This window comes from Fulmarus glacialis, unplaced genomic scaffold (genome assembly GCF_000690835.1).
Source record: "Fulmarus glacialis isolate BGI_N327 unplaced genomic scaffold, ASM69083v1 scaffold29948, whole genome shotgun sequence".
Lineage (NCBI taxonomy): Eukaryota > Metazoa > Chordata > Aves > Procellariiformes > Procellariidae > Fulmarus > Fulmarus glacialis.
In genome coordinates, this window is record NW_009230749.1 from 38229 (window position 1) to 65294 (window position 27066).

Here is a 27066-nt window from a genome sequence, read left to right on the forward strand (position 1 = left end):
ATCGGTTAGAAACAGCACAATTCTAGTAAGATGTACCGGCTGTTTGTAGCAGCCCTGAAGCTATTTTTCCTAAGCTGTGACGCACAGCTGAAGTTCTTTATAGTCCTTATAACTTTAAAAAAGCATTTGATCTAGATTTTTCATGACTGGCTATTGGTATATAGATCTCACTGCAGAATTTTAAAATACATCCACACAGTTGAACGATAGGCAAAGATAAAGGAAACCAACTGAGCTCCATCAACTAACCAACCCAGAAGAAAAAGTGTTTGGGTTTTTTTTTTCAGTAACATACACTTATTTTTTTAAAATTGTCCTGGAGTAGAAGAACTGGTCAAATAGACTGACCATATGAAAGACAGAGCTGTAACTACATATCGTTAATACTAGTAACTCATGTAAGAGACATACTGCGGATTTTGGAGAACTCAAGGGTGGGGGAGCTTCAGGCATGTCCACAAATGGGAAAATACAGTGGTCAGATTGGTAAGTGGGGTTTGGTTTTGTCTTAGGACCCTGTCTTTCTACTTCAAGAAAAATTATCAATTTATCTTCTGATTAACCTCCCTGAACAAGTCAACATGAAGAGATTTAGAAGCGCAACCTTGAAATTTACTTCGTAGAGTTTTGTTAAATAGATCTTGAATGTTACTGTGATCGCACTGCACATGGTTTGGAACATAAATTATTTGACACAGGGATGTTGCATGTGTGCAACAGCAAAGTGACACAACAGCAATGAGATCTAATAAATTAGTAATCTGGGAATTTTAACGCTGGCATAAAACTCTGGGCTTTTAGGTCAATAAAACAATTCATGTGCTTCAAGCACATCTTGACATGATGGGGTCTTTATGGTATGTATAGTCAATAATTCTCCCGTTAATCCTTTAATGCTGACAGTGAGCTAATTTATTTGTTTTGAAATACCTGTCATTTCTAGCAGAGAAATTATAGATGAAAGTTTAGTTTAATAGGTGCCTTTATAGTCACTGTGTAGACCCTGGACAATGTAAGTATGGTGGGTTCACATATAATCTCTGTAAGAAATAGTTCCCTCTTAAAAAAAATTACTTATAAATGAGTAGTTTGCACGTTTTCCCGTCTTTTTCCCATAAAGTTTATCGTAGCAAAGGAGGACAAAATCAACTTCTAGCACTGATGTTTGTTAAAATATACTTAATCTATAATCAGATATGATAGTCTATGTGGCTATATCAGTTAAGTGCCTGAGTGATTATTGTAGTGTCTGTGTTCCAGATAATTCAGGATAATGTCTAGTGGTGTAGTTTTGACTGTGCCGCAAGTACATTAAGCAGTATAATAATGGATGGGAAGACAGAACCTCTGAAGTGTCTCCTCTTAATAAGCATGCCATGATTCATGTGTTGCAGCACTTCAGCATAATAAAGCAAATTAAAGACAGAATAGAAACTGTCTCTTTTGATTTCTTATAGATTTTCGATGTTTGTAGCATCTTACCTTTGTTTTCCTTCATTTAATTATTCACTACTAGAGGGGATTATACCAGCTTTTCATTATAAACTTTCCCTGAAGATATGGAAGAAAAACTCTTCTAATCTACCTAGAAGTTCAAAATAGTTTTCAGTCTTGGAAGCAGATGTAAACAGCCTTACCATAAATGTGAGGGTTTATTCCATCTTGACTGTCACAAGCTTGAAATCAAAAAGACTGCACTGGTAATTACCGTATAGTGTGATCACATCATCATTGATCCTTGTGCTGGCATCCCAGAAACTCCGTCATTAGAAGGCAACTGTGTCTAGAGCTGTTTGTAGATGCTCTGTAACCACTTGTTATTGATTGGATCATCAGTAACCATAGTGGTCACCTGCCCATTAATTTCATCAATGGTGGATAGCATTCGTCCTGCAAAGAATGAGCATCTATAAAAAAAGGAGGTAGAAATATTGAATAAAATGCTGGTTTTGTAGAAATAAGAGGGATTCATCTTCCTTGTTTTTCCCATTTTCTAAGATAATCTCTGTCTGCCAAGGAAATACAGGAAAGTCTGTGGTCTGCCCCTAGCAGCGAGCCTTCCGTAGCTTCAGTGCTTAGGCCTGCAATATTTGATAGCTGTATAACAGAGAGGAAACCATCAAGCAGGAACTGTATCTTTCTATTTGTATTTATTTAACAGCTTATAGGACATTTCTGTGTATAGTAGCTTGTCTTTATGAATGGACATCTTGAAAGTAGTATTTCTTCTGAGTAGTTTCATTCTGTAAAGGAGATAATAAAAGATTCCAATGTTTTTTTCCTTGCTTTGGGCAGAGGATAGCAGGGGTTGATTGTGCTCTTTCTGTCTCTCTCCCTTTGGTTAAAGGTGGTAATTGTGCCTGGACCTCTCTATGTAGCCAGCATCAAGATGCAGGATTATCTCCAGCTACATTAGAAACAGGTGAGGATCAGTTTTCTAAAGCAGGATCATATGGTTTCCTTCTTTTGTTTTAAAAATAATTAAAAGCTTCTGATAGAGAAAATTTGGGGCAGAAAAATCGCTTACTAACAGCATACATATATGATGTACAGTGCTGATGGAACCAGCCTTTGAGTAAAAATAAACGCTGCAAATGAAGTCTTCTGGTTTAGTTTAGCATTTTTGCTTTCCTTGTATTTCTTACTAATCTCTCGTGTATTATTCACTGCTTATAATTTTCACGGCCTAGAAATAAGGGGAACTTTCTCCTTAAAGTTGGCGGGGGGTGGGGGGGGCAGGCCTAAACCAGTACAAGTTACATGTGTAACATTGAGTAGCTGGTATTTCCCCTTATCATTAATGTCAACTGAAGTCCCTGAAAGTAGAGGTAACAAAAATGTCTGTGATTTATGAAGTACTTTAATTACCCATCCTAAATGCAGTCCTTCTTGGTCATGCGAAAGAGTCTTACTCTTGACCCTTGGTTAAATAACATCTTGCAATGTTTCCTTGATTGCACGTTTTTGTTACTCTTCAGAAAAAACAGGCATTTTGTGACAAAATAAAAACTTTTGTGACAATATTTGTTTTGCCTTTTTTTTTCTTTTTTTTTTTTCTTTTTTTTTAACTTATTACTTTAAAGATATTCTTCCCCCCCTTTTTTAGTTCCCGTTTCTGGTTCTCACATGGCTGCCTCTGCTTGTCAGCATTCTTGGAGCAGTTTCCTACCAACTGGAAAACAGAGGGATACAAGGAAAATTGATCTACACCCAAAGCCGAAGGCTTTGCACGCAGTCTCAAAAGAGCGACCACACTCTTTAGTGGACCTTAAGGCCTATAAAGACACAAAAATTTTAGTGGCAAAATTTTTGGAACATTCAAACTGTAATCTCCCTCCAGAAGTACGTCACGTAGTGAACAGCATACGATCAGTAATAAAATCTGATGAGAGACACATGGAAGAAGCCATCTTCAGTGCCAATATTATAGACCAGGTAGGCCATTTAAGTTCTAAAGATTTTTTTCCAACCGTGATAGACACATACCTTATTTAAATGTTTTTACAGTTTTAAGTACTTCAGACAATTCCTACAAAAGTTCTTTTATAGTAACATGGCTTTAGTAAAAAATAATTAATATTTATTGGGCAGCAATGCATTTTACACTGAAGCACTTATAAATGCATTTAAAATTCTTCAGCTGGACCCAGTAATATCCTAGGAGATCTATAGGGAGCTGATATTTACACATTGATAATCATCCTCTCTTATTTCCAATGTCTTTCTGCACCTGTGGCTGTTCCATACATGAATTAGTGTTTATATATGGAGATACACAGAACTGACTTGGATCTGTTGTTTTTTCAGGCAAATGTATTTGTACAGCATAAGCTACTAGCTGAAAAGAATGGGTAGATATACAAGCAGGACCACGATCTATCAAAACAGAACAGTGCAGTTACCCTTACTCCTGGCCACAAGCATGATAATGACCCTTGCTAATTTTAAGAAAAAGAATTGAGAAATTGTGCTTCTCCAAATGAAGGAATAATGCATCTTCTCACCTTGAGTGAGAATAAAACAGACACAAGGCTTGGAAGGAATCCTATGAAACAAGGGAATTAGTAGTGGCATCAACTTCTGTTACCTAATACATGTTTAATAATAAATCTTCTTTGCAGGACGAAAGGTGATGAATCACCTCTTGCTAGTACTGTTACCAGAATGATAGCTATTGAAACGAAGTTCCTTTTATGTTGTCAGTTTTGAAAAGCAGAATGCTGTTAGCACTGACTAACCGCATTCAGGTTGCCTGTAGGGTTTCCACAGAGCTGGACAATGATTAAGGATACACGCTTGGGGGCTGTTCCTCCCCCCCCTTCTGAGATACTGTAACTCCTATGGTATTAGTCTGCTGATCCCTAAGTGAGGGAAACTGGCTAAGTGTTAAAATAGGATGTAATAACACTTAAACAGCATGTGAGATAGTGTGATGTGTAGCAGGAAACACAGCATTTAATCAAGCTTGCTGCAAGATTGATTTTGCTAACTATGAAGTAGAACAAAGAAGTAGCACCGTATCAGTTACCTCTGTAGTCACATGGGTTGAAAAGCAGTACTATCATGACATACTTAACAGAGTGTCAGTATGGAATTAAATTTTAACATTTTTATTGCTTTACAAAATTTATAGGTCATTAAATCCTCAAGGTTAGAAAGTTGAAAACTATTTTCTTTAAATGAAAAAATCATAGTTTCTCACAAAACAAAACAATATAAAAAATTTGAGTGTTTATGTAGATCATAAAACCGGAAACCAATGGCCCAATTTTTATCCTGTGTGGATTTCTTAAATCCAGGGAGACATACGTTTTTTTCACATTAAAGAAATAATTTCAGTAGGGTTTTTTTTTCAGACAAAAACCATTATTAATTAGTGAAAGTCCAGGGCATCCCAGCAATCTACTTAAGAAGTCACAGAATTTTTGGTAAAACAGTTGTATAATTTAGATTTGTGAAGTACCTTGACAGTTCTATTAACACCAAAATGTTTGTTTAGGAGGCTTGCTAGGTTTTAGTTCTCTTCCACCCTCAGCAAAGCTAGTGAAGCATCTCTTTCTCCTAAAAGAAACGAGTTTAATTTGCTCCAAACATATTTGTCTATTATAAGGCAGAGCTGCCGCCTTTTCATTCATATAGAGAGAACCAAATACTTGTTTGCGCCTTTGTTGATTCAACACTACAGTACAGATAGGAGGCCTGATGCCTTTCAAGCCCGACTGTGCCTTCCAGTAGCTGGTACTCAGCCCTGACCAGCTGTAAGAACAGGAGAAGCAGGAGGGTCTCTGGATGGCTGCACGAACACATCTCCTCTGGGAGAGCTCCATCATTAGATAACTTAAATGAATGATATTCAGGGACTGAACCTTTTAAATTAAAACATTTCTTACCCTGTTTTCCCCATTTTTCCTTCTCCATTCCTGCCCTTTTAAACAGGTAATTACGAGTTCCCAGCAGAATGTGAATATCTCTAGAAAGCGACTTCAAGAAGATCTTCATCTTCAGAGCTGTGGTGCTCTGAGCTCTCCAGTTGCCTTCTTACGTAGGTCCCATATCACTCGCAGTTTAGAGCGGGACAGGCCTCACAGTTTAATTGGAGTTTGCCGGGAGACCATCCTTTGATAATATTCACAGGTATGTGATTCCAGCAAAGAGAATTAAGGAAGAAACCAGGACTGGGAGAAATACAAGTAGTGGATGACCTAAAAAGGAAAAAGTGTCTTCCTTTGGAATTCCACTTTTTTCCAACAGCAGGAGGAGAACACCTGTTTTTCTGAATGTAAATTTCAGTCCTGATTTTTGCAAAATTTTAACTGATTTATTAGTAAAGTCATAACACGTTTTCCCAACCAGAAATGCGTTTATTTCACTGTACTTATAGAAGTGCTACTGATGCTGCCTAGCATTTCTTGAAAACCACTGCAAAACCACCAGAGACCGGCTGTACAACTTAAAAGTTGTATTTATTTAATGTACCTCAAAGTGTTTTAACTATGATCAGTGTTTTAATAAAAAGTATTTCTGGACTTTGCTTTTTCAACAACTTGATTTGGATAGAAATGTAAAGCTGATTCATACGCATATACAGTGCTGCTTCTAATCCATTTTTCCCGTGTCTTTCATGCCAGGCTAACTGATCTGTCCTATTAAAACTGCCCCCCCGCCCCCCAATATGTTGCCCTTTTAAATTATAGTAAAGGCTGCAGTGTGGTTTATTTTTGCTTTGTTCTGAATGCTTATGAGTTTATTAATGGAGTAGCATATACTATGAAAACTGACATTTAAGTACTCTGCGAATTGTGACCAAAAGATGCATTAGGGAAGAAGTCTTTGAAATTCTGCATTTCCAAAAAGCAGATTTCACAAACTTTTTACAAATGCCAACTGATAGGAAGTTAGATGAATTTTTATCTAGCAGAGCCTTGAACATTTTTTCAAAAAGAATTGTTACTCCAATTGTGTCACTAAAACATGTCTTTGTGGTTCTGCTGCATTTATGATTTATTTAACATTGATCTTAAAAAAAAAAAAAAAATTCAGAAAGTAAATATCATTGACACTAATTTGATTACCAGCATAAACACAGGTCTGCCAGCAACGTCTTCCAGTGCAAGCTTCATCCTGGCTCTCTCAGAGGAAATTGGAAAGGCCTTAAACAAGAGGTTCTCATAAAGAACCTACCACAGGTTGATGTTTCAGGATTTTAATTTTTTTGCAGCAGTGCTTGTCAGTAGCGTTAGTTTCCATTTGAGGTTTAATCATATACTGGTTTCATTTGTGTCACTCTGAGCTGGGCAGACGTCCTGTGAAAAGGTCACAAAGGAATGTAGCTGAAGATGGGTAGTTTAAGTTTTACAGAATCATCCATTTTAATGTATTTTAATTATAGCATGCTTCTGTATTGATGTGAAGTCATAATGACATCCAGTGGCAACAAGGTATGCTAACTGAAAACATCTACTCTCAAGATAATGATACATAAATTCCTAATTCAAGAGATTAATTCCTTTTTAAAAAAATAATCTGTAACCTTTGCAACTGCACTTAGATTAAGAATTAAATTATCTTCTACTTGGATTTTTTTTTATTACGTAAACTTACACAACAAACAAAATAAGCAAGCTTTCTTTATTATTTCAGATTTATTAGTGATAGTAGGTTAATTCTTTCCTAAGGTCAGTTGCATGCAACACACTACTCCTTGAAGTACAGTCATCTAAAGCTCTTTAGTTACTGCATGGTAAGGCTTCTTAAGTCACAGTGTATTTTCTTCAAGGCCTTGGCCAAAAAAAAAAAAAAATCTAGACGAAAAGTTACACCAATTAACATTTATCTCATAAGGAATACAACTTCACTACTAGGTTTTTTGTCTACACACATTCTAATACTGCTGATGGTGCTAGGTTATTTGTCAAAACAATTTACATTCAGAACACATTGCCGTAGGAATAAGAATGCTTTATAAAAGACAGAAACAGGTAAGCATGGCTTTCCCATTTTCAGCTAATATTAACAAAAAGGTAATATGCAAAAATTAAAGGAAAAAAAAACCCAGCCCAACACATACATTACACAACCTGTGCAATAAGTTATCCATGAAATAACTCTGTTAAATCATAAAAATCACAAGCATTAAAAATAAATATGTATCTAAATAAATATTTTGATTTTAATCTTGTGGCAATTATTCTTTATTTAGCATATGAAACACTTGTTACATATTTATGTTCACACCTTGCCAAACAGGTTACACTTGTCATAACAATACCAAGTACTACGGTGGTTTTCTTTACATTAGAATCTAAAAGTTTTAACTGCACACATTCCTTTCCACTGAAATACCATCTATTCGGCACCAGTTTTAAAATTATGCAAAGCCATCAGTATTGGACCACTTTATGGGACTGGGATTTTTTTTTTTTTAACTTGAGGCAGCCATAACTTTCTCTAATTGCTTCTCTTTGCCATTTCTTGCAGTCTCATTCATCAAATATTCACATTCACCATGTTATCAAACAAGACAGACATACATACGTCACTCCACATAAAGGTTACAAATAAATATGTTTTAAGTTTTATGAGAAAAGAGTTTAGAAGATGTTGCAAAATACTTAAATGTTTTACAAAGATTTTTGTCAGTGATTATTGTCCTTGACCATCCTTCTCATCACTTTTTGGCAAAGAAATAAAAAGGAAGGAGAGAAAAGGCAGAGACACCTGTCTGTTCCTTGTTTCGGAGTCCTCAGGTCAGCTTCAAAGCCTTTCATTCATACAAAATACAAAATTCTCTTCAGCTATGAGGGCTTCAGCTGTGATGGAATTATTTAGTTATTTTGCTGCAAGAGAGTCGCATGCTAGATGTATAGGGGTGTCTCTTGTCCAGTTAGAAGCCTGAACATGGCAGCTGGCATAGTCTTCATGTGAATCTGTCAATTGATTTACACAGAAATTAACAGAATTGTTACTAGTTTAAAATAATCCATAAGGCCCAATCTGTCTCTCCCTGTGGTGTAAGTGCATTTATTGTCCTGGTTTCTATAGATGTGAATGTTACCAAAGTTTCTAGTTCAGAGTTCTCCGTTTCTGACAAGCTGGTTTGCTGTATGCTTTTTTTGTGTGGTTTTTTTTTAAATGACAACAACAAGATGCAAGATCATATAGCTAAAAAGACACCTAAACACTTTCTATTGTTATCCCCTACTCCAATTACAGCCCTTAAAGAAGCAGGACAAGCCTCTCTGAAAATTCATTCTGCTGTTCTGGTATTAAGTGAACTTCGATTTTTTTCTATCTTCCTTCCCTGTGGGATTGTCATTTTGTACATGTTTTCTCCTAATTGGAGTAAGATCCTCTGAACACAAAACCTGGAATTTAAATGTCAGTCAAGAGTTTGGTGGAACAGATTCTCTCATGGCTAGTGTATTTAAGTTCTTTCTACAAGGAGTACTGTGATAGCGTCAGAGGAATTTTACAGACTAACAGGATTAAAGGCAGGTTACTAACAGGTAATCAGAGTTGCATCAGAAATGTAGTAACAGCTGTAAGTACCTATCAGACAACACAAGAGGAAGGAACTTTACTGATAATACAATACAGACCCTCACCAGTCATACATTGCCTTGGTATCTTGGTCTCTTTATGCTGAAAAAAAAAGTTTCATGTTGTCCTCATACGTTTAGTGAGATGGTATGCAGCAAAGAGGTACCATAAAGGCATGGAGGTTCTATTGAAATCTACAGCTTTGTTCCTGCCAACATGCATGTACCCTGTATTATTTTTCAAGTATCATTTTCCACAGGAAAACAAGTTATCTTTGATTTTTGGCGAAGGAACTAGTGAAAGATCTGGCCAGGGTTGTGTATGATACTACCACTAAATTCAGTAGGGATTTTGATAAACTGGAGGATCTTGTTCATTCATTGCTGATTTCTCTAGAAGTACTGGAGAGAGATGTCTTAACTTATTCCCAAGGTAAGTTAGAAATGTTCAGTGCAAAGGAAATCATTAAAATACATATCAATTTGAATCTCTCACCTCTTTGAATATTAATTTATTTCTATGGCAGATGCTATAGTGATAAGCCAAGAGACATTTTCATAGCTAACATGCTTGTGCAATTTCTTCCCTTAATTGATTGGTTTAACTTAGTAGGTTGAAGGTTCAGAATCATGCCAGGAACTCTTGAAAATGAGCGGGGAAAGTGCAGTGAATGTGCATCTAATTGTTCAAAAAATGTTCTATTAATTGTTTGTTATTAGTGCTCAACTCCAATTTACTGAGGTGGTGGTTTTACTGCTATGTTAAGACACTCTTTTCAACTGAAAAATATATTCTTTCAACGGTTTTAATTCCTGATGAAGTATTTAATTGTTTTCTTACCTCTCCCACTGAATTAGACAATGCTTGTACTATCTTCTCATGAGCAGTAGCAACAACACTTTGTCCATTGATCTCAATAATACGATGTCCTACTCTTACCCCTCCCCTCTCAGCTATTCCACCTCGCATCAAGCTGCAAATCTGCCAAGAGAAAGCAAAGTTTATTAAAGTTTAGAAATGTCATAATGTAGCAGTTACTGGGATTTAATACATAATAATGAGTGGTGACACCGTAAGGATTCCAGAAGATACTTGTGGAAAGTATTAAGCAATACTGTGAGGTTTTAAATGTTGGTTTGTTTTTTTTCAAAATTTCTGCAAATTACAATTTTTATTTTCATTCTTATGGGCTGGGAACATATAAATACCTAACACAGTGATACAGGTAGCAGCCATGCAAAAGAGTGGAGTCAGGGGGAAGAAAGAAGTTTTATGTACTGTCAGGACAGGAGAAGAAAGTGATTTTTAAATATTTCTGACTGTGCTACCTGAACTCTTTCTGCAGACTACCACGTAATTCTTTCTGAATAATGGGAAATATAAAAAGTGCTAAAGTAAAAATTAATCTACAACAGCAATTTTTTCACATACATAGAAAAAAATGATATAAAGCTTAATCCTTAACCCTGCATAAATACTAGTTTAGGCTGAAGGAACGGATGATGCCATACAGATATTCTATATTGAAAGCTGGTAATCTGTCTAAAGGGTCACAGAGATACAAGGAATATATAAGGAAAGATCTATCTCAAAGATATAAGGAAGAAATTTTCCATGATGAGGGTGGTGAGACACTGGAACAGGTTGCCCAGAGAAACTGTGGAGGCCCTAGAAGTGTATAAGGTCAGATTGGACGGGGCTTTGAGCAACCTATCTAGTGGATGATGTCCCTGCCCATGGTAGGGAGGTTGGACTAGATGATCTTTAAAGGTCTCTTCCACCCACACTGTTCTCTGAGTCTATGAAACATGCAAATTCTGTTTCTTTTTACAGGCTGTTCTCAGCATAGTGAATATGACAACTTGTTTCCTGTGCCTCTGCAGGTTGGAAAAGGGCACTCTGCTCTCCAGAGCCTCTGCTTTTCTCCATGTTTTACAGTGCTGCTGGCCATAGGGAGCTTAGAATGAAGAAGGCAAGTCAGGCCACTGTTTCACCTGGCAGCTGCAGGTACCAGTAAAGAACTAGGCACAGGTTTTGACTTTTACGCCCCCTACAATAGGGGAATAATTCTACAAGAAGAGTTCCATGCACCAGGCATAGTCCCAGCAGACACTACTACTTAAAATTATTCTGAGGTTGCAACATAGGTGGTGTATAGGCAGAAAGAAAAATTTCAATCCAGTATGGAGAATTGAAAAGAATGTTTCCTCCTCAGTAACAGTGTCTGTGCTACGGCAGGGTCCTCCCTGACAGACGAGACAGCTGAATATTAGAAATTGTTGGTAAATTATTTCAAGACTAAGGTCACGCAGCACATAAGGCAGATAATCTATAGCTTGAATCTCTGGAACCAAGCAGAGCTTAGCAGAGATTTACCTTTTGTTTACTGAGAAAAACCTGTTCTTGAAGGAAAATGAGTGCTAGAGCATCCAATGATGGCTGTTTCTGCAGTTACTGTCAATGGTTAGAATCATATGCCAAGAATTATTATTTGCTGAGCTCTGGTCATTTGCTCAGAGCTAAATACAAGTATGATAAGATGTGGCTTGTGTCCCAGTAAGTTTGTAATCTAATTCAGAAACATAGTATGTGGGGAGATGGCCAAGCCGGAATATATTGAAGGTGAAATATTGTCTGTGGTTGACCAGAATCTTTTTTGTATGACACTAGCAGTTTCCTTTAAATTCCTCTTCACAAATAACAAGGCTATAAAAAAGGAAACCCCTTCTTACTCAAAGTTCAGGTTACCTGATACAGGGAGCGAAAATATATAGTTATTCTTTGTTTATAAAAGGCCTTTCTCAGCTTTCTGAAAAAAGACTTTCTCCTGCAGTGAGACTTATCTTCCACCATGCTATCATTAGTGACTGAGTTTTACCTACTGTGGTTCATAAACAAACTATTTCTGACAGACTTTTATGGATAGAGGCACCATCAGAACCCTTCACAGAATTGTCTTGAATTTCAGTCACGTACAATATATTGTTTTGCAGGTAGTCTACCTTCTAATCATAGAGCTGACAAGATAAGCTGTACTACATAGATCTTCTCTTTTATAGAAAGCTTCTCAATTCAACTTGCTGTTAGAATAACAGTTTGCTCCTTGCTGTTGGGGATTGTATGCGGTAATCTGAAAGGACAAAAAGCAGAATGTGCCAAAAGAAACCCTGTAAATATATTTTTCACAGTATAAAAGAATATATAGAGACACTACAGCCAGCTGAAATAAAAGCTTTCAGAGCAAATGAAAATGTAACCTCTCACCCCACTGGCATAAAGGAAAAGATAATGGCTTGCATATCTATCCAGAGCACCTTTCACTGTGTGGCTCTCAAAGCACTTCTAATACCATCAGTGAATTTCTTCTTTCTAACAGCCTCAGACATAGGAAGCGGTCTCTTATCTTCATTCAAGAACTTGATCCCTCTCCAGGGAAGGGAGTCAGCTTCCTTTTTGCGAGCATTAACTATTTTAATGAGGTAAAGAGAGAAACAGACACAGAGCCCAAGTGGCTCTGCCTAGCCTCACAGATCCTGTTAAGCTAGACAGAGTGCAGATGTAAAGAAATATACTGTACTTAAAGCACACATTTACATGGCTCCTGTATTTGCAAGCGGCTGACTCAAAGCAGCCTTAAGACTTTTGTCTCCAGCCAGTGCAGCTATGGCAGATTAGGCTGGCAAGTTTAAGCTGAGCAGTACCACTAAGTAAATACGATTCTATTCAGCCAGGATTGTTTAGCCTGCTGTACTTGTTGAACCTGTCGGCAGCTGTGATATTCTTAAATAAAGCATGACGGATCTGGATCTTCTTGTACATAAGAGCGTATACTCTGTTTACTGTGTAAACTGAAGAAAAAAATGAAGGAAAAAAAAAGAAGAAAGAGGTAAACCATACTGATTCAATCCATTCAGCTGTTACAGATTCTGCAATGTCTTAGACAAGCTGCAGTGGATCAGATGTGAAACTTCAGTAGCTTCACAATCAGTTTTATTGCAGCTGCCCATTGTGTAGCAAAACATTAAGGATAGAACAGCGCAAGGCAAACTAACTGTTTATTCTGTGTCAATGCCTTAAATATAACCTGTTAAACCAGGTTTCTCCTCATCTCACTCCTATATTACTCTATTTAAACCCTGTATATTTTTTCCCAGATAGTTTAAATAAATATAAACAAAGGCAAGGAAGAAAAAATAAACTGTCCATTCTGTTAAGTTTTACCTAGTTTTACTGTATTTTTAGATAGAATTGTGCTAGGCTAGGGACGGGGTAGATACACTGCTCAGAGAAAGTGTCTGAGCTCTGAGAGCCAGACTGAGAAGTGGTGCATTATCAGCAGTAAAAATACAACTAGTAATACACAGATTTTTCATAATTTAGCAAACAAGATAATGATGCGATATGAGCGGACCACTTATATTTAAATATCCTAATTTTAAAAGAAGTGTAGCATAGTGATTTTCAGAAGGTGGCTAATAGGTCACCTTATGTTCACCTTCCCATCACACAACATTCATACTTGTTTCATATGTATGCACAATATTTCCTTTTTTTCTTAATGTTTTACAGTTCAAATTTTAGATTCCTTTTATAAATATGCAATGGAACTACATCAGTATCTTTCAAGAGCCATGAAGAATATTTGCATCATTAGTGCAAGAGGAATTTTGCAAAATTAACACTGATTTATGCTGTTGTGCTGTTCCCTAACTAAAACTTCCAAAAGCTGGCTCTACTAGTGCTCTATGAAGCACAACTTCAGGCTTTGCATTAATTAAACTATACAGAATACACAAAGAAAACAGTCACCTGCAGCAGCCCAGTCTCTGCATCTTCCTGATACCCTATATGCAAGCAAAACCCAGCTCAGATTGTACTTTTGTATGTCCAGGTTGTTTATGGGCTATTCATTAATATAATAGCTGTACATCCTGCACAGATGAGATAGGCAGAGTGAAAAGGAACCATGCAAAACTGCTATCAGAAGAAGCACAGAAATAAGTACCAGCTGCACACATAATGAGGTAATGGCAGAGCAGTAGGAAACATTTACTTATACCTGTTCAGGCAAGCCATTTATTTCTTTACTGTGCTAATACTGAGCCAACAAAGAATAAGGATGTTATTTCTGAATCCTGTCATAATTTATAACAATTGCTGGCAATTACAAAACTGCTTTCAGTTCTGTGTCAAACTACCAGAGAGACATACTTTGCAGAGTCATATTTTCAAATGTTAAGTGAAGTAAGAGAGAGTTTATCTGAGGAAGGACTTAACAGGCCCAGAAGCTTGTCTATATAGCAGCCTAACAATCTCTCCTTTTTGTTCATTTGGTTTCATATTCAAACACAGACTCTTCATAAATGAAATTTACTACAAGGCTTTTTTTGTTATCTGAGAAGGATTTTTATGCTGAATTTGGTAAACTTTATATTGGATGTCATCTAAATGTTGCTCATTTAACTAGAATGAATTATGACCATCCATGTGGTGAATACGACAAATGACCAGTAGATGGTGGAGTGAGCATGCTATGAAAGAAAACAACTACAGTCTGCAGAATTTACTAAACTAAGGCTCCAATTATGTAGGATATGATTAGCTGGGACAAGATGAACAGATAGTCTCACAGACTCCGTAAGTGCCTCTGTCCATGTGAGGACATGATATGCTGCTTCTAATCCACCTTAGCCTGATTCTTTTCCCCAGCCCTGACCCAAACCCCACCAATGCTGTGACAGGCCTCCTAAAAGAGTTGATAAACACAGCGTAGTATTGTTCCTTGTTCCTTAAATATATTTTCCTATTTTTATCATAGCACCAGCTGAACATACTAGATTTACAAAGGATAGCAATTAGGAAATAAATCAATGCATCATACAGTGTTCTCGGCACCCTCTGTGAGATCTTGTAGAACTAGATCCCATCCCTTTCATCCTTTTTATATCAAGACTTGGGATTTGAGAAATAGAGTGAAATACCAGCAATAACCATACCTACTTAACATACACATACATGTATGTGAAAGGGGATTAAGCACAGGCATAGAAGGACAGAAATATACCACAAACCTGATTTTTCTGTATTTTTTTACAGACCTCTCTCTACTCAAGTGTCAGAGCATTAATCCCAAACACGACAAATACTTTAAACCTCTGCTTCTAAAGGATGTCAACCTGGGGTAGGTATCACTTCAGAGTGCTTCCAGCTGGACCAAGGCTTGTGGCGGTGTTCTTTATACCAATCTCTGCTGTAATCACAACATGGTATGTGATCTTAGGTAGGAACACTTAAAACTTAGGTACAATAATAACTTAGAGATGGCTAGCAGAGCTGAAAATCCACTAATGAGCCATCTGTTTGCTAAAGCACAGTAAGGCCCATAAACCATATCCTATAGAGTTACCTGCTACTCTTCCAAGGGTGGCAAACAGAAATCTGGCAACTTCAATCGATGATTTCACAGAACTCTGGGGATCAGAGCCCACAGTCCTTTGTGATGTGGTTTTCTGTGTGAGCAGCCTGATTATTTTTTTTCCTAGACTGGAGGAAGAGGAGATGGTGATGGTCCTGCACTACAGACAGTCCCTAATACTAGTATCAGCCCCCAGAAAGGCCAGGTGACTACCTGAGCTAGTTGTGTTGGGAGTTTGCTCTGGAAAGGTATTGGAAAATGGCTTGGGAAGGAAGAACTATGAGAGCAGGACCCTGAGCTGCACTGGGTAAGTGCTTACCTGCCACATTCATTCTCCTGTTTGCTGCTGTTATTACAGGGAAACTGCAGCATGCAGAGAACGGATATCTGGGCCACAACCTATACAATTACTTGTAGTGAGAGGTGTTTAGTTTTAACCAGAGGAGGTCACAATTACATTCCCTTGCCCACTACATGTGATCCAAATAAATTATGCACAGTGGAAGAAAAATGAAGTGTCTTAGTGAGTGTGTGCTGAAATTTAAAAAAGAGAAACAGGATCAGAGCTAAGATTAGAATGTTGTAATTTTAAAAACCTGTTTCAGCATAACTGTTTTCCTTGCAACTCTGGCACACTAATGACAGAGTTATACATGAATTAACTGACCCAGATATTGCACCAAACAATCTGGACTATAAATCTTGTGGCTGTATCATGCAGAAAAATCCCTCAAGAATGGCAGTACTTGTTCTCCTGGTGTTGTCCATTTGCATTATATTACTCAGAGATGTGATTATAAGGTTTTGATTAATTAAGGGATCACAGTGCAAAAAGTGAGGTCATGTGCAAGGATTTTTTTCAGTACTTCAGTGTGTTTCTTGAAAGAAAAAAAAAAAGAAAGGAAAAAACCCAAAACCATCACTGAACACAGAAACTTACAATTCCATTCTGTACACTGAAGCCCAGCTGGTATTTTAAGTCTGGCCGTTTTATGAGGACAGTAGTAACAGGAGGACAGCTGACAATGTTCAGTTTGACTTGCGTCTGATTCTTGAGACCCTGTAAGATATTCCAAAAGTTAGTATTTCTGAAATGCATCTTCATTTGCTCTTTCATTAGTGGTTTCTTAATTGCAAGAGTGTAAAGCAGCTGATCTGAGAAAGAACAGCTAGAGTTAATAGAAATCTGTTGTTAACTTTGAGATACATTTCTCTGTTTCATTTATTTCCCAAGCTGTTTGGCCCAAAAAAACATACCAAAACTTTGCCTTTAATTACTATAGAAACTTCAAGAAAGTGTTCAAGGAAAACCAAAACTTGACTACTACTTGCCCTTTTCCAGCATCTGGCTAATTAATCTCCTGCTGCTATTGCTCTTGGTAAATCTGCACAGACATTAGATTAGTCTCAGTGATTAAAGATAATGCATTCTGAGATTCCATCATGTCTGGGGAATCTTCATGTACTCACTTGGTCTGTCCTGCAGTCTACCAGCCTTCATCCATTTCATCTACATGGAGCCCAAAGAAGCATAGTAGATTTTAATCCTCAGATTTTAATTCGGAGGCTGTGGGGAAGCCTGAAACTTTGAAGATAGCTAAGTAACTTAATTTAGGCAAGTTTTTCAGACCTGGCCTCATTTGTTATAGTCCAGTAACAAAGCTGCAGTCAAATTCTCCAGCCCTCAATTTCTGTACATTATCACCCCTGAATCTCTGTTTCTAATTCTACTTTTTGTTAACGACAAATTACTACTTTTTTTTTTTGCAGTGATATGAAAAATTGTATTTGCTGGAAATCTACAGGGTCGCTTGTCAGAATATTACATCTCTGCTGGCTTACAACCTACAGCATATAGTGTAAGTTTGGGGTACCTTTATGATCCCTTGGCATGTTGCAAGAGGTAGACCAACTAAACTGGTCCCATTAATGGACATAATTTGGTCTCCAATGCTTAGTTTTCCCGAACGGGCTGCAGGGCCTCCATTCATCATGTTAGCCAGGATAACGGTGGGTAGAATGGATCCCCATCCAGATTCCACAATCACTACCCCAAGAATTTCTCCCTTCTGCTTTTCTAGCTGGAGCTGCAATTAGAAAGAAAAAAAAACATTTTTTGCTTTGATTCGTCTAAATTTGAGCACTAGCATCTCAGTTGTTCCTGAGTAACACCTACAAACTACAAAAAGAATTCTGTTCTTTGCTATTAGGTAGTAGCATGACTTCAAAAACGCTGTTAAAACTGTATAACACATACCTCTTTATTTTCAGGGGTATCCTGCACTTGTTTGTTGAAGGTCATATAGGTCCTTATAATAAGCAAAAAACTAGCACAGTGGTTAACTCTATAGAAAGTGGTGGAACTGAATACCAAATGAATGAATGCCAAAGAAGTTTTTATCCTTCTTGGAACCTGGCAGCTGGGGGAGGCTGTACATTTTGTGGCTAAGGCAACGCCTGGAACACAGGCTTGAGTTCAGCTCCACTTCTGCCATCACTGCTCAGGTTGTCTCTTGATCTCAAGGTTGTCTGTCCTTATTTTCAGGCAAGGATCTCTTGATTACTATTGTTGCTATTGTTGTTGTTATTATTAACATTATTATTATTATTAATATTGAATATACTTGTGCCTAGCATGTTAATCTAAGATCCCTGATGTGCTGATGTAATGTAAATTATGACTTCTCCTCAAACATGGTGATGTTAACTGTTCAGTAATCATAGCATATCTAACTTTTACAGAAGAGGAGTAAGAGTCTAAGTAGAGAACATACTCTTTAACAAAATACTGGGAATTATTTTCTTTCAAATGTGGAAGGACAGGGACATCCGTACTTACAGGAATCACGAAGGCCAGCTGACTTTTGCTGAAGCTATCTATCAAGGCTTTGAACCAACCAGTATGCCACAACTCTGTCGTCATTCAAACATTCATAAACGAATTAGAAACAAAGGTGCCACAAAAATAATGACCTTTTTAATCACTTTGAAATGTGACACATTTGTATTTTTCTGTTCCGATTCTAATTTAAACCAAGATTTTTGAATTTTCCCTTGTTTGCTACAAGAGAAATACTTTGTCGTGCTTATATGCACATGAAAACACTTTACTGATACCTAATGACTGCAGATGTATAAAACTACAAATCGTAACCTTTCTATCTGCAGGTATAGATGAAAAATGCTCCCTTCCCAAGAACACACATGCTGTACAAAAGAACCTGTAATGCTAGAAAAAATGACTGTAAGCAGGAAAGCTGTGACTGAAGGATTAAGCAATTTGCAGTTCATCTCAAAGTAAGATTGCGTTAGGGCTCAGCATAGAAACTCTGACCTTCGGAACATGGGCGAAATCCCTATCACACTGCAGCAATATAAGACAAAGCAGAATCTGGGTGCAACTGCCCAGCTGCATTCTAGTTTGGAATGCCCAGTATTACAGTGACTTTTGTATGAAATGTAAAATGTGAAATATATGGCTGTTGTACAGAAAGAATCCATTACATCCAAAATCAAATGTAAATAGTTACATTTATCTAATTTGGGGCACTTAAGGGAAATTCTTGCCTTTTTATGCATTATGAGTGTGAAACTCCATTTCACATGGCAGTTTTGCTGGTGTTCTAATAGGGGAAAGAAATTAGCCTGCTCAGTGCCACAGCATCCTGGACTCGTGGTCCTTGTATCTATTAAGTAAGAAATCACTTACAATGTGCATTGAAATGGATTGTCGTCTCTCTTTCTGTATCAGTACATTGGTAAAACAGAAACACACCTTACACTGTGTACTGTGAATAGCACAGAGCTTATCTATGTCAGATGTAAATGTACTTTATTACTGTTTTGATCAATGGAAGCAGAAAGACCCTGAAAATGAAAAGAAGAAATTCCAAAAACTTATAAAGCTGCTTTTAGTAGCACAGTGTTGATGAAGCAACACATCTTAAAATGCCAAAGATACTTCCTTGAGAATTACATTCCTCTGAAAAAATGGATCAATCTGAAATGAAATTCCAAAACTAGTTTACCTCTTTGCAGTTTTCTGAATTGGAAAAGTGTATGAGATCATCATTGTACATCTCTTGGGTATTGATGATGTCACTGTATTCTTTCTGACTGAGATCCTCTGGGTTAATTCCATTGGCTCTTAAAAACTCTTGGTAAGCCACACTGAAAGCCTGACCAATTGACTGAGCTATCAGCTGTGCCTAGAATGTAGAAAAAACCACAGCTCAGAGAAAGGAGTGATAAACAGTTTACCATTGAAACCATAAGAAACAAGAGAGATTGGATTTTAAGAGAGTCAAAATAAAGGATCCTGTAAAGTTCCTATGTTAGTATGGATATAAAGTCACTTTAAGGTCAGTTGTACAGAAAGACTCCATTACATCCAAAATCAAATTGCAAACTCCATTTAAAAACCCTGCTGATCTCCTTTCATCAGTACATTGCAGTAGCAAGCAGCCATATGCTATTTATGTACTCGTTCCAATAAACACTGGAGAGTACTGGCTTTGTACCAATATGGAACAGAGCTTACAGAAATACTGTCACAAACGCTGCTTCTGATCACAGTATATTTGCAGGAGTGATGAGAGAACGGATGCTCTGCTTGCACATGCCTTCACAGACATGTATGCACTGATGATTTTGGTTGTCATGTCACCTGCTGCTTCTCCACCTTGGTTTTATAGGACTGAAAACACTGCTTCGAGAAAACCATCTGCTCTCCTATTACTGCTATGCTATCTGTCTCATATTCCCAGCAAAACAGTAATAGCCCTACTTACCCATTGCCCATCTACAATAGCTATTCCCATTAACACCTTGACTAGCAATGTCAGGGATGCTTTCAAGAATGCAGCCAGAGCCATGATTATAGCTTGTTAATGTTAAGAACAACTCCTCAAAATCCCCTGTGTCTTTATTAATTTTTGGAGCACTTACCTGCACATGCATTTTATTGCAGTATGCAGTAAAAGGTGACTTCCCATTACAGTGGGCTGTATAGTGAGTATAATTAATGAAGCATTACAGTGACTGGTATTTGGATGTGTCAGAAATATATACACATTAGAAAGAAATCTACAGAAACTGACGATGATGATGATAATACTAACAACTTTGCACATTCAGCACACTGCAAAAGTCAACTAATTAAATAATTTTTGAACTGCTGCAAAACATACTTTCTTGTTCCACTAGATGGCACTGGAACACAGAGAAACAGAGGTGGAGATAAGTAAAAGGAATTTGTAGTCAACTTCTTCTACACTTGAATTTTTTTTTTATTTTCCTATTCTGAGTTTACTGCAGCTCAGAGGAGAATGCCGCGTTGAGTTTCGTACATTTGTGGTTTTCAAGTACTGTATTCTGTCAGGGGATATGAGTAACTCCCAATGATCTGAGGAGGGGTTAATTGCATCTTACAACATAACTCCCTAAAAATATTACTAATCAAACTTATAAAACTATTCTAGAAATGCAACACACTTTCTTAGACAATAGGTACATGCTAAATGCATTATGAATGCATAGGGTTTTCTGAATAACATAGTAAATCTAAATCTTCTTGCAATCTGCTGATCAGATACACGGTGCTTTCTTTGATGCTAAAAGGTGGTTTTCTTATTTCATATGTGCTGCAGTACATAAAAGCACCAATCTGCTTGACTGGAAAATGATTTTAGAAAATCAAGGACATAATTAGACTAGCCAGTCACACATCGTTCCTCCAATTTTGTGCAATTTTAAAACGTCTTTTCAAATCTTATCAATATACCAAGAGGTTTGTAGTAGTACGGTAGTACAGAAGTCATCAAGAACCTTTTTATATCGTTCCATTATTAAAGTTTATCACCAGTCCTTATTGACTTCTTGTCGTGGTTTAACCTGATAGGCAGCCAAATACCACGATCTCCAGTGCCATTGCTGTCTCTGTAGTTAGTCCTTTGCTTTTGCCTCCATTCTACGTTCTCAAAACAAACATGTCTAGATGTGATATTCTATTCTATTACTGTTAATAACAGCCAGTTCTTGCATCTTAATTTCTTCTATATCTCCCAAGTTTTTATGAATGTTTATGAAAGTCTTCAGCATTATGTGCAACCTAGAGATAATGTAAATAGTTGCTTGAAAAGGTCACCTGAGCAAAGCAGTGGCAGAGCTGAGATATTATGTTTGGGAACAATCCCAATCTAGCACTCTAACCTTTAGACAATGCCATTTTTCCTTCACAGGCTTATTGCTTTAAAACAATGAAAATGATTGCTTAGCTCAAAAAATATGCAACCTGTGAGTTATGACTGTCTGAACCGAAGAACTCAATTCTTTTTTTAATTGGTATGACAGAAATTATATTTAAAGTTCCGATATAACGATGGTCAGAAATGTTGAGTACTGCCTATTACTAATACCTGTACCTCAACTGTCAAGTTAGAAACAGACAACATATTTTGCTTTTTCTGTTTTACTAGCTTGGTATTTTTTTCCATAAACGTTTTAGGTTGAAGTCCCTTGGTCTGCCACTTCAGACACAAATATCTATTTTGCGACAAAAACAAACCTGCATGTACAATAGCAGTAAAGCAAGGTTATCTTCCTTTGCCACAAGAGGTAAGGGCATGGCACGCCAGCACTTTTCACAGGATGCAGCAGAGATGTACGGAACTCTTTTGCAACCACTACTTCTGCAATCCTATTTTGAGAATGGCTCCAAGTTCTTTCATCTTCTGGTATTTCTAATGCAAGCGAAAATTAGAACCTAAATTCTGAAGTGGTCATTCCTTTTTTAAATGGAATTTTAACAAAACGTGGTTTAGGGCTAATCTGCTATTAGATCTCAGAGTATCTTATGGCATAAAATGACTAAAATTATGCTTTCTGTTGTATAGATGTTCTGAGAGAGTAGTGAGAGTGAGCTCTCCCTAGCCTTTTAATTAAGAATTGCTAAACTCTTCTGGCTGTGAAGAAAAATTTCTATAAATACAGAGAACTAAACTTTCTTAGCTCTATTGCATTTATATAAAAATTCTAATTCATAATCTTTGCTAGGGATGAAAGAAGAGAACTGAAAAATAAACAGCTGAATGTGTTCTTAAGCGTCAAAGGATCAAGTCACATGTTTGAGAGTACGTATACCAACTACAGGTAAGTAAGCCGTAAGGGAGTAAGGACTGGGTAGAGAGAAACCTTGTGCCCGCCAAGTTGATAGATGTTCTCAGCAACTTGGCTTCAGTTTGAAAGAGATCCAGAACGGTTCCACTTCATTGTCAAGTCTGGAGACTTGTGTGTGTCATTCTGTGCCAACCGGCTGAACTAAAGGATCCAATCGAGGATGAATGATCAATTTTATATCCCATAAATTAATTTTGGCCATGAATGGCCACCGACTTCCAGACAACTCCGAATCATTAGGTACTAAAGCATTTGGGGAAGCATTGTTGAAAGAACACAAACAATTCTGTAACACGTAAGACAAAGACTGGATATTTTGGGACTGAGGAGGAGACGCAAATTAGCGACACGGATTTGTGGAGACAGAAAAGAGATATGAACATGGACAAACAACTGGCTAATGTTTCCACAGATTACCTGTAGCTTCAATCAGAAAAGATTAGTGACAACAAAAATTCATTCAAGAAATTAGATGTAATTTCAGAGATTCTCTAAATGACATACATTGCTTAAATGAATTTAATCCCATTTACTTACATCCTCTGATTCAAAGACATGGCATATCATTTTGTACTGCTTTTTTCCTTCCTGTGCACCAGGTGTTGTTTCAATACAGTCTTGAGAAGCTGATCTTGGCATGCGGCGTCGCGCCATTAAAACCACAATGTTACCAATATCGGCAATATATGAGATTGTGCGCAGTGCATGATCCATCATTGTTTCCTAATAAAACAAAGAGAAATAAAGTCATTCTTCATGCCTGCTGTTATTCTACAAATGCTGCGTCTTCCCTCTCCCTGATGGCCTATTGCTTGAGAATGACAAAAGCTACAGACACACTTTCTGTGGGCCCAGATCTGACATTCCCTACGCAGGGGCCGAACTCCAACTGAAGACATAGTGGCTGTTCAAGAAATTTGCTTCAATACAAGTGTTGCCTGAGCAAATACAACATGGTTGCTACTATAAAGCAATAATTAAGCAATAATCGCAATAAAGCAATACTGTAAAACATACTAATGTTTTATAAATATTTTCATGCTGTTGGAAAATTATGTTTCCCTTTTGTATTGGTTTTGCTGAATGAAGCAGATGCATTTCACAATAACAGAACAGGTGTTAGGGAAGTCATATGTATATGAGAAAATGTTATAATTTCCTGATTTTTTTTTTTTTTTAATCATGACCTATAATAGCAATAATATCTAAGGTAACATTTTCTCATATACATCAAAGGGATACTTACTTTCTTTGTAAAGAGCTATGAAGGCAGTATTTCACCTTCTCTGTAGGCAGAATTTTTAATACTTTTTTCTGGCTACCTACATATCTCAGGTCAGTTTGGAGAGAACTGGTCTAGTGTCTGGGCTCACAGTCAAAATCCTATTCCAGTCAATGTCATTAGACCACCAATTCAGTTGTGCTGGGAGAACTCAACTCAGAAGAGCCGTTGCCTGTGAGAATGATTTCAAGTGGAAACCTGTCCAAGCTTCATCCTGATGAACACTTCTTATGTAAGAACACCATGAAGAGTACTAAATATAAAAAGTCTTGAAACTTCCTGCCTCTATCTCAAATCCCTCAGCTCTGCATCCTTTTAATTACTTTAGCCTTTTAAATTCTTATTTTACTTTCTGTTATTAGCAGGGAAATCCCAACCTACTACTTCCAAATGTTTTTCCCACAGGAATATATCATTATTCAGTGGCTTTGATTAAGTATTGAGTTGCCTTGGACAAATGAAAACTGAGTGCATATTTGTAGTCAGAGAAGGATCTGTTGTCACTAAAGTGGTTTTATTTCAGATATTACTATTTTATCTTCTGTTTCCATCTCCAGTCCATGCTTCTATCGATTGTTTCTTATACAAAAGAGCAATGAGGTCCCAGAAGGAAGAACCTTCAAGGACATTTTATAACAGTTTCTGTGCACTACTAAGTATGAACTTGTAGTAAGTTTTATTATTTCTAAACTCAGCATTAAGTATGAATAAATTAACGTGGCTCAACAGCTAGCAGTCTCATTTTCATTAAAAGGTTTCTATATGTAAAATAATGTTATTTTAATAAAACAATGTATGTGACATTGCTTCAGTGATAATTTCAAAGGATTTTGATATATTTAGGACTGCAAAGACAAAGAGAATTATATACTTGTTTACACTAATGTTTCAGACAATTATTTGTACCTTCATACAGGTTTTATTCAAGATACTGTATAAGCAACCTGATTTCTCCTTTAGTTTTTTTTTTAAATAAAAATAAATAAAAAGCCACAACTTCTCTTAAGTTCCCAGAAAGGCGTGTTGCTATGGAAGATGTTCCGCAATGGTAAGAAACTTTTAGGTTTAAAATGAGAGTTTTAGGAATGCTCATGCAATCAAGTAATTTGATTGACAGTACTTCCTTTAAGTGCCTTGAAAAAATCACTATTACTGAAGTCTGTGCATAATTACAGAGGAAGAGAAATTCCTAGGAAAAAAGGTAATACAACTTATGTTAGTAATGCTTATCTGGCAGGTATTTTGACAATTTAGACAAAATATAAGAAAAAGCCTCCTCGTTATAAGGACCCATAGAAGCCATAAAATGGTATTTTAAGGTAGTGATGATTTACATTTTTTCCTGAGGAGACATTCAAGGACTGTATGTTGCTCTTCACTATGTGACTGTGCTGTCCCTTCTCACCCCACTACTGCCCACATATCACCATCTGACTTGAGGTGCTCATCCGCTGTACTTGGAGCAGTCAGCCTTTGCTCCTTCTCAGTTTCAAACAAAGCCAGACTCTACTTTCCCGACATGTGAGTAAAATGCCTGTGTCCTGTTACAATGGTCACACGATGTGTGCACTTCTTGTGTGACAAAGAAAAGACTGCAGGAGGCTCATGAGGTAATTTCAGTATCAGGCTGCCAGGGTAATTAGTTCAGCTCTCAGATGTGGCTGGTATGCTGTACTGAATCCAATCTGTTGCCATTGGCTGAACATCCTTGTTTTAAGGCAAAAAAGAGTCCAAATCCTGTTTTTATGGGACATTTCAAACCTGAGCTTTATAGGTTTCTTAAACTGGATGCTGCTTACTTTAAAACCTTATGCTAAGTAGTTATTTTAATTAAGATAAAGCTTTCTATTGAAATAAAGACCAAGAAAGTGCCTCCAAACCATGCTTTGTTAGCTTTGTTTTCCATCATTTCTTTACATATTTTGCCATTGTAGAGATGAATTGTTCTCTTTTTAAAGAAACAGAAAGGGCCCATCTGAAAATTCCTTCTTGCTGGTGTCATTGGTCAGTTTGGAGGGTTTTCCAGACTTTTATTTATTGCTCAAACTGGGAACAATCAGAAGAATAATAGTTTTATTGACCAAACTATCTGAGGATGTCCCCTTCCCCACCCGCCCCGACCTGAACAGCTAAAAACATCCACCAAATTCTGCCTGAATTGGAATTAAAAAAAACTTATTACTGAATCAATTTGTTTCACTTTACTTTGTGATCTCTATTAGTTTTAAGTCAGTAAATTGCTTTCTGGTGTCTAATATATCTTTGTTCCTTTGCCAAGAGGTTGTCTCTGCTGCTTTTGGCATCTGCTTGGATATATATATGGATATTTCCAATGTGAAGCAAGAAAAATTGACTACAGGTTTGTTGTTTGTTTTGGTTTGTTTTTTTAAGTAAGAAGGCCTTTTGTTTTTCTTTTTTTTTTTTTTTTTATTATTTGCTATTGGCTCTTGATATGTATCAGAATATCCCACTGAGCAGCATGAGGTCAGTTTTCTTCAAACTCAATCATATTAGATGACTGAGATACCCTCCTTGCTGTGTCTGTAGTGGCAGGGTTTCCCTTGATATTTGATCTTCAAAAAAAACCTGTAATGTCGTATGAGATAATACACGATTTTCATAATTTCTGTAAGCAGCAGCATCCTTTATATAAACAGCTAGGTATTAGTTTACCATTAGTTGAACAAATCTGGAGGCCTAAGAGAGAAAGATTATTCCTCAAGTCGACAAGAGTAATTGTTTCAAGAATTTCAGTACAATTTAACTTGACAGAGAAAGAAAAATATAAATAATCATTGTTTCTTAGAACCACCTGTCTTACTGAAGAGAATCAGTACCCATAAAATTATTGTAATGATTCTTCTCAGGCTTGAAATAAAATGTTTTATGCTTATCCCTAAACTATGAAAAGTGATGACGGTTAAGAGATGGTTTGGGGGGGTGTCTCTAAGGGTTGCAGGGGCTCAGTAGGATTTATAGCACTTCTCTCAGTATGGAAAAATGTTTTATAATGGACATCTCTCAGCAGGATCTTGGAGCTCTGCAGAGATAATTGCTTTTCTGCAGAGATAATTGCTTTTCAGCAGTCTGCGCTAAGTATTCTGTAAGGCTGTAATCATACATGCAGTGTGCACAAGAGTGAATGGACTGGGAA

At 37.0% G+C, this 27066-nt stretch overlaps 2 protein-coding genes across 2 annotated transcripts in view; one reads left to right on the plus strand and one right to left on the minus strand.

The window, feature by feature from the left end:
• LOC104081548 (protein FAM189A1-like) overlaps positions 1–6071 on the plus strand; it is a 30541-nt gene extending 24470 nt beyond the window's left edge. Inside the window, exons 8-10 of the mRNA XM_009584342.1 lie at positions 2348–2422; positions 3107–3435; positions 5437–6071. Of these exons, the coding sequence (XP_009582637.1) occupies positions 2348–2422; positions 3107–3435; positions 5437–5622 (590 nt within the window). The 3' untranslated portion in view covers positions 5623–6071. The remainder of the gene's footprint in view (positions 1–2347; positions 2423–3106; positions 3436–5436) is intronic.
• A 1055-nt stretch (positions 6072–7126) lies between these two features.
• APBA2 (amyloid beta (A4) precursor protein-binding, family A, member 2) overlaps positions 7127–27066 on the minus strand; it is a gene marked incomplete at its 5' end in the record, with an annotated part of 33733 nt that continues 13793 nt past the window's right edge. The window contains 6 exons of the mRNA XM_009584343.1: positions 7127–8426; positions 9880–10020; positions 16395–16514; positions 17329–17541; positions 19483–19662; positions 23168–23353. Of these exons, the coding sequence (XP_009582638.1) occupies positions 8355–8426; positions 9880–10020; positions 16395–16514; positions 17329–17541; positions 19483–19662; positions 23168–23353 (912 nt within the window). The remainder of the gene's footprint in view (positions 8427–9879; positions 10021–16394; positions 16515–17328; positions 17542–19482; positions 19663–23167; positions 23354–27066) is intronic.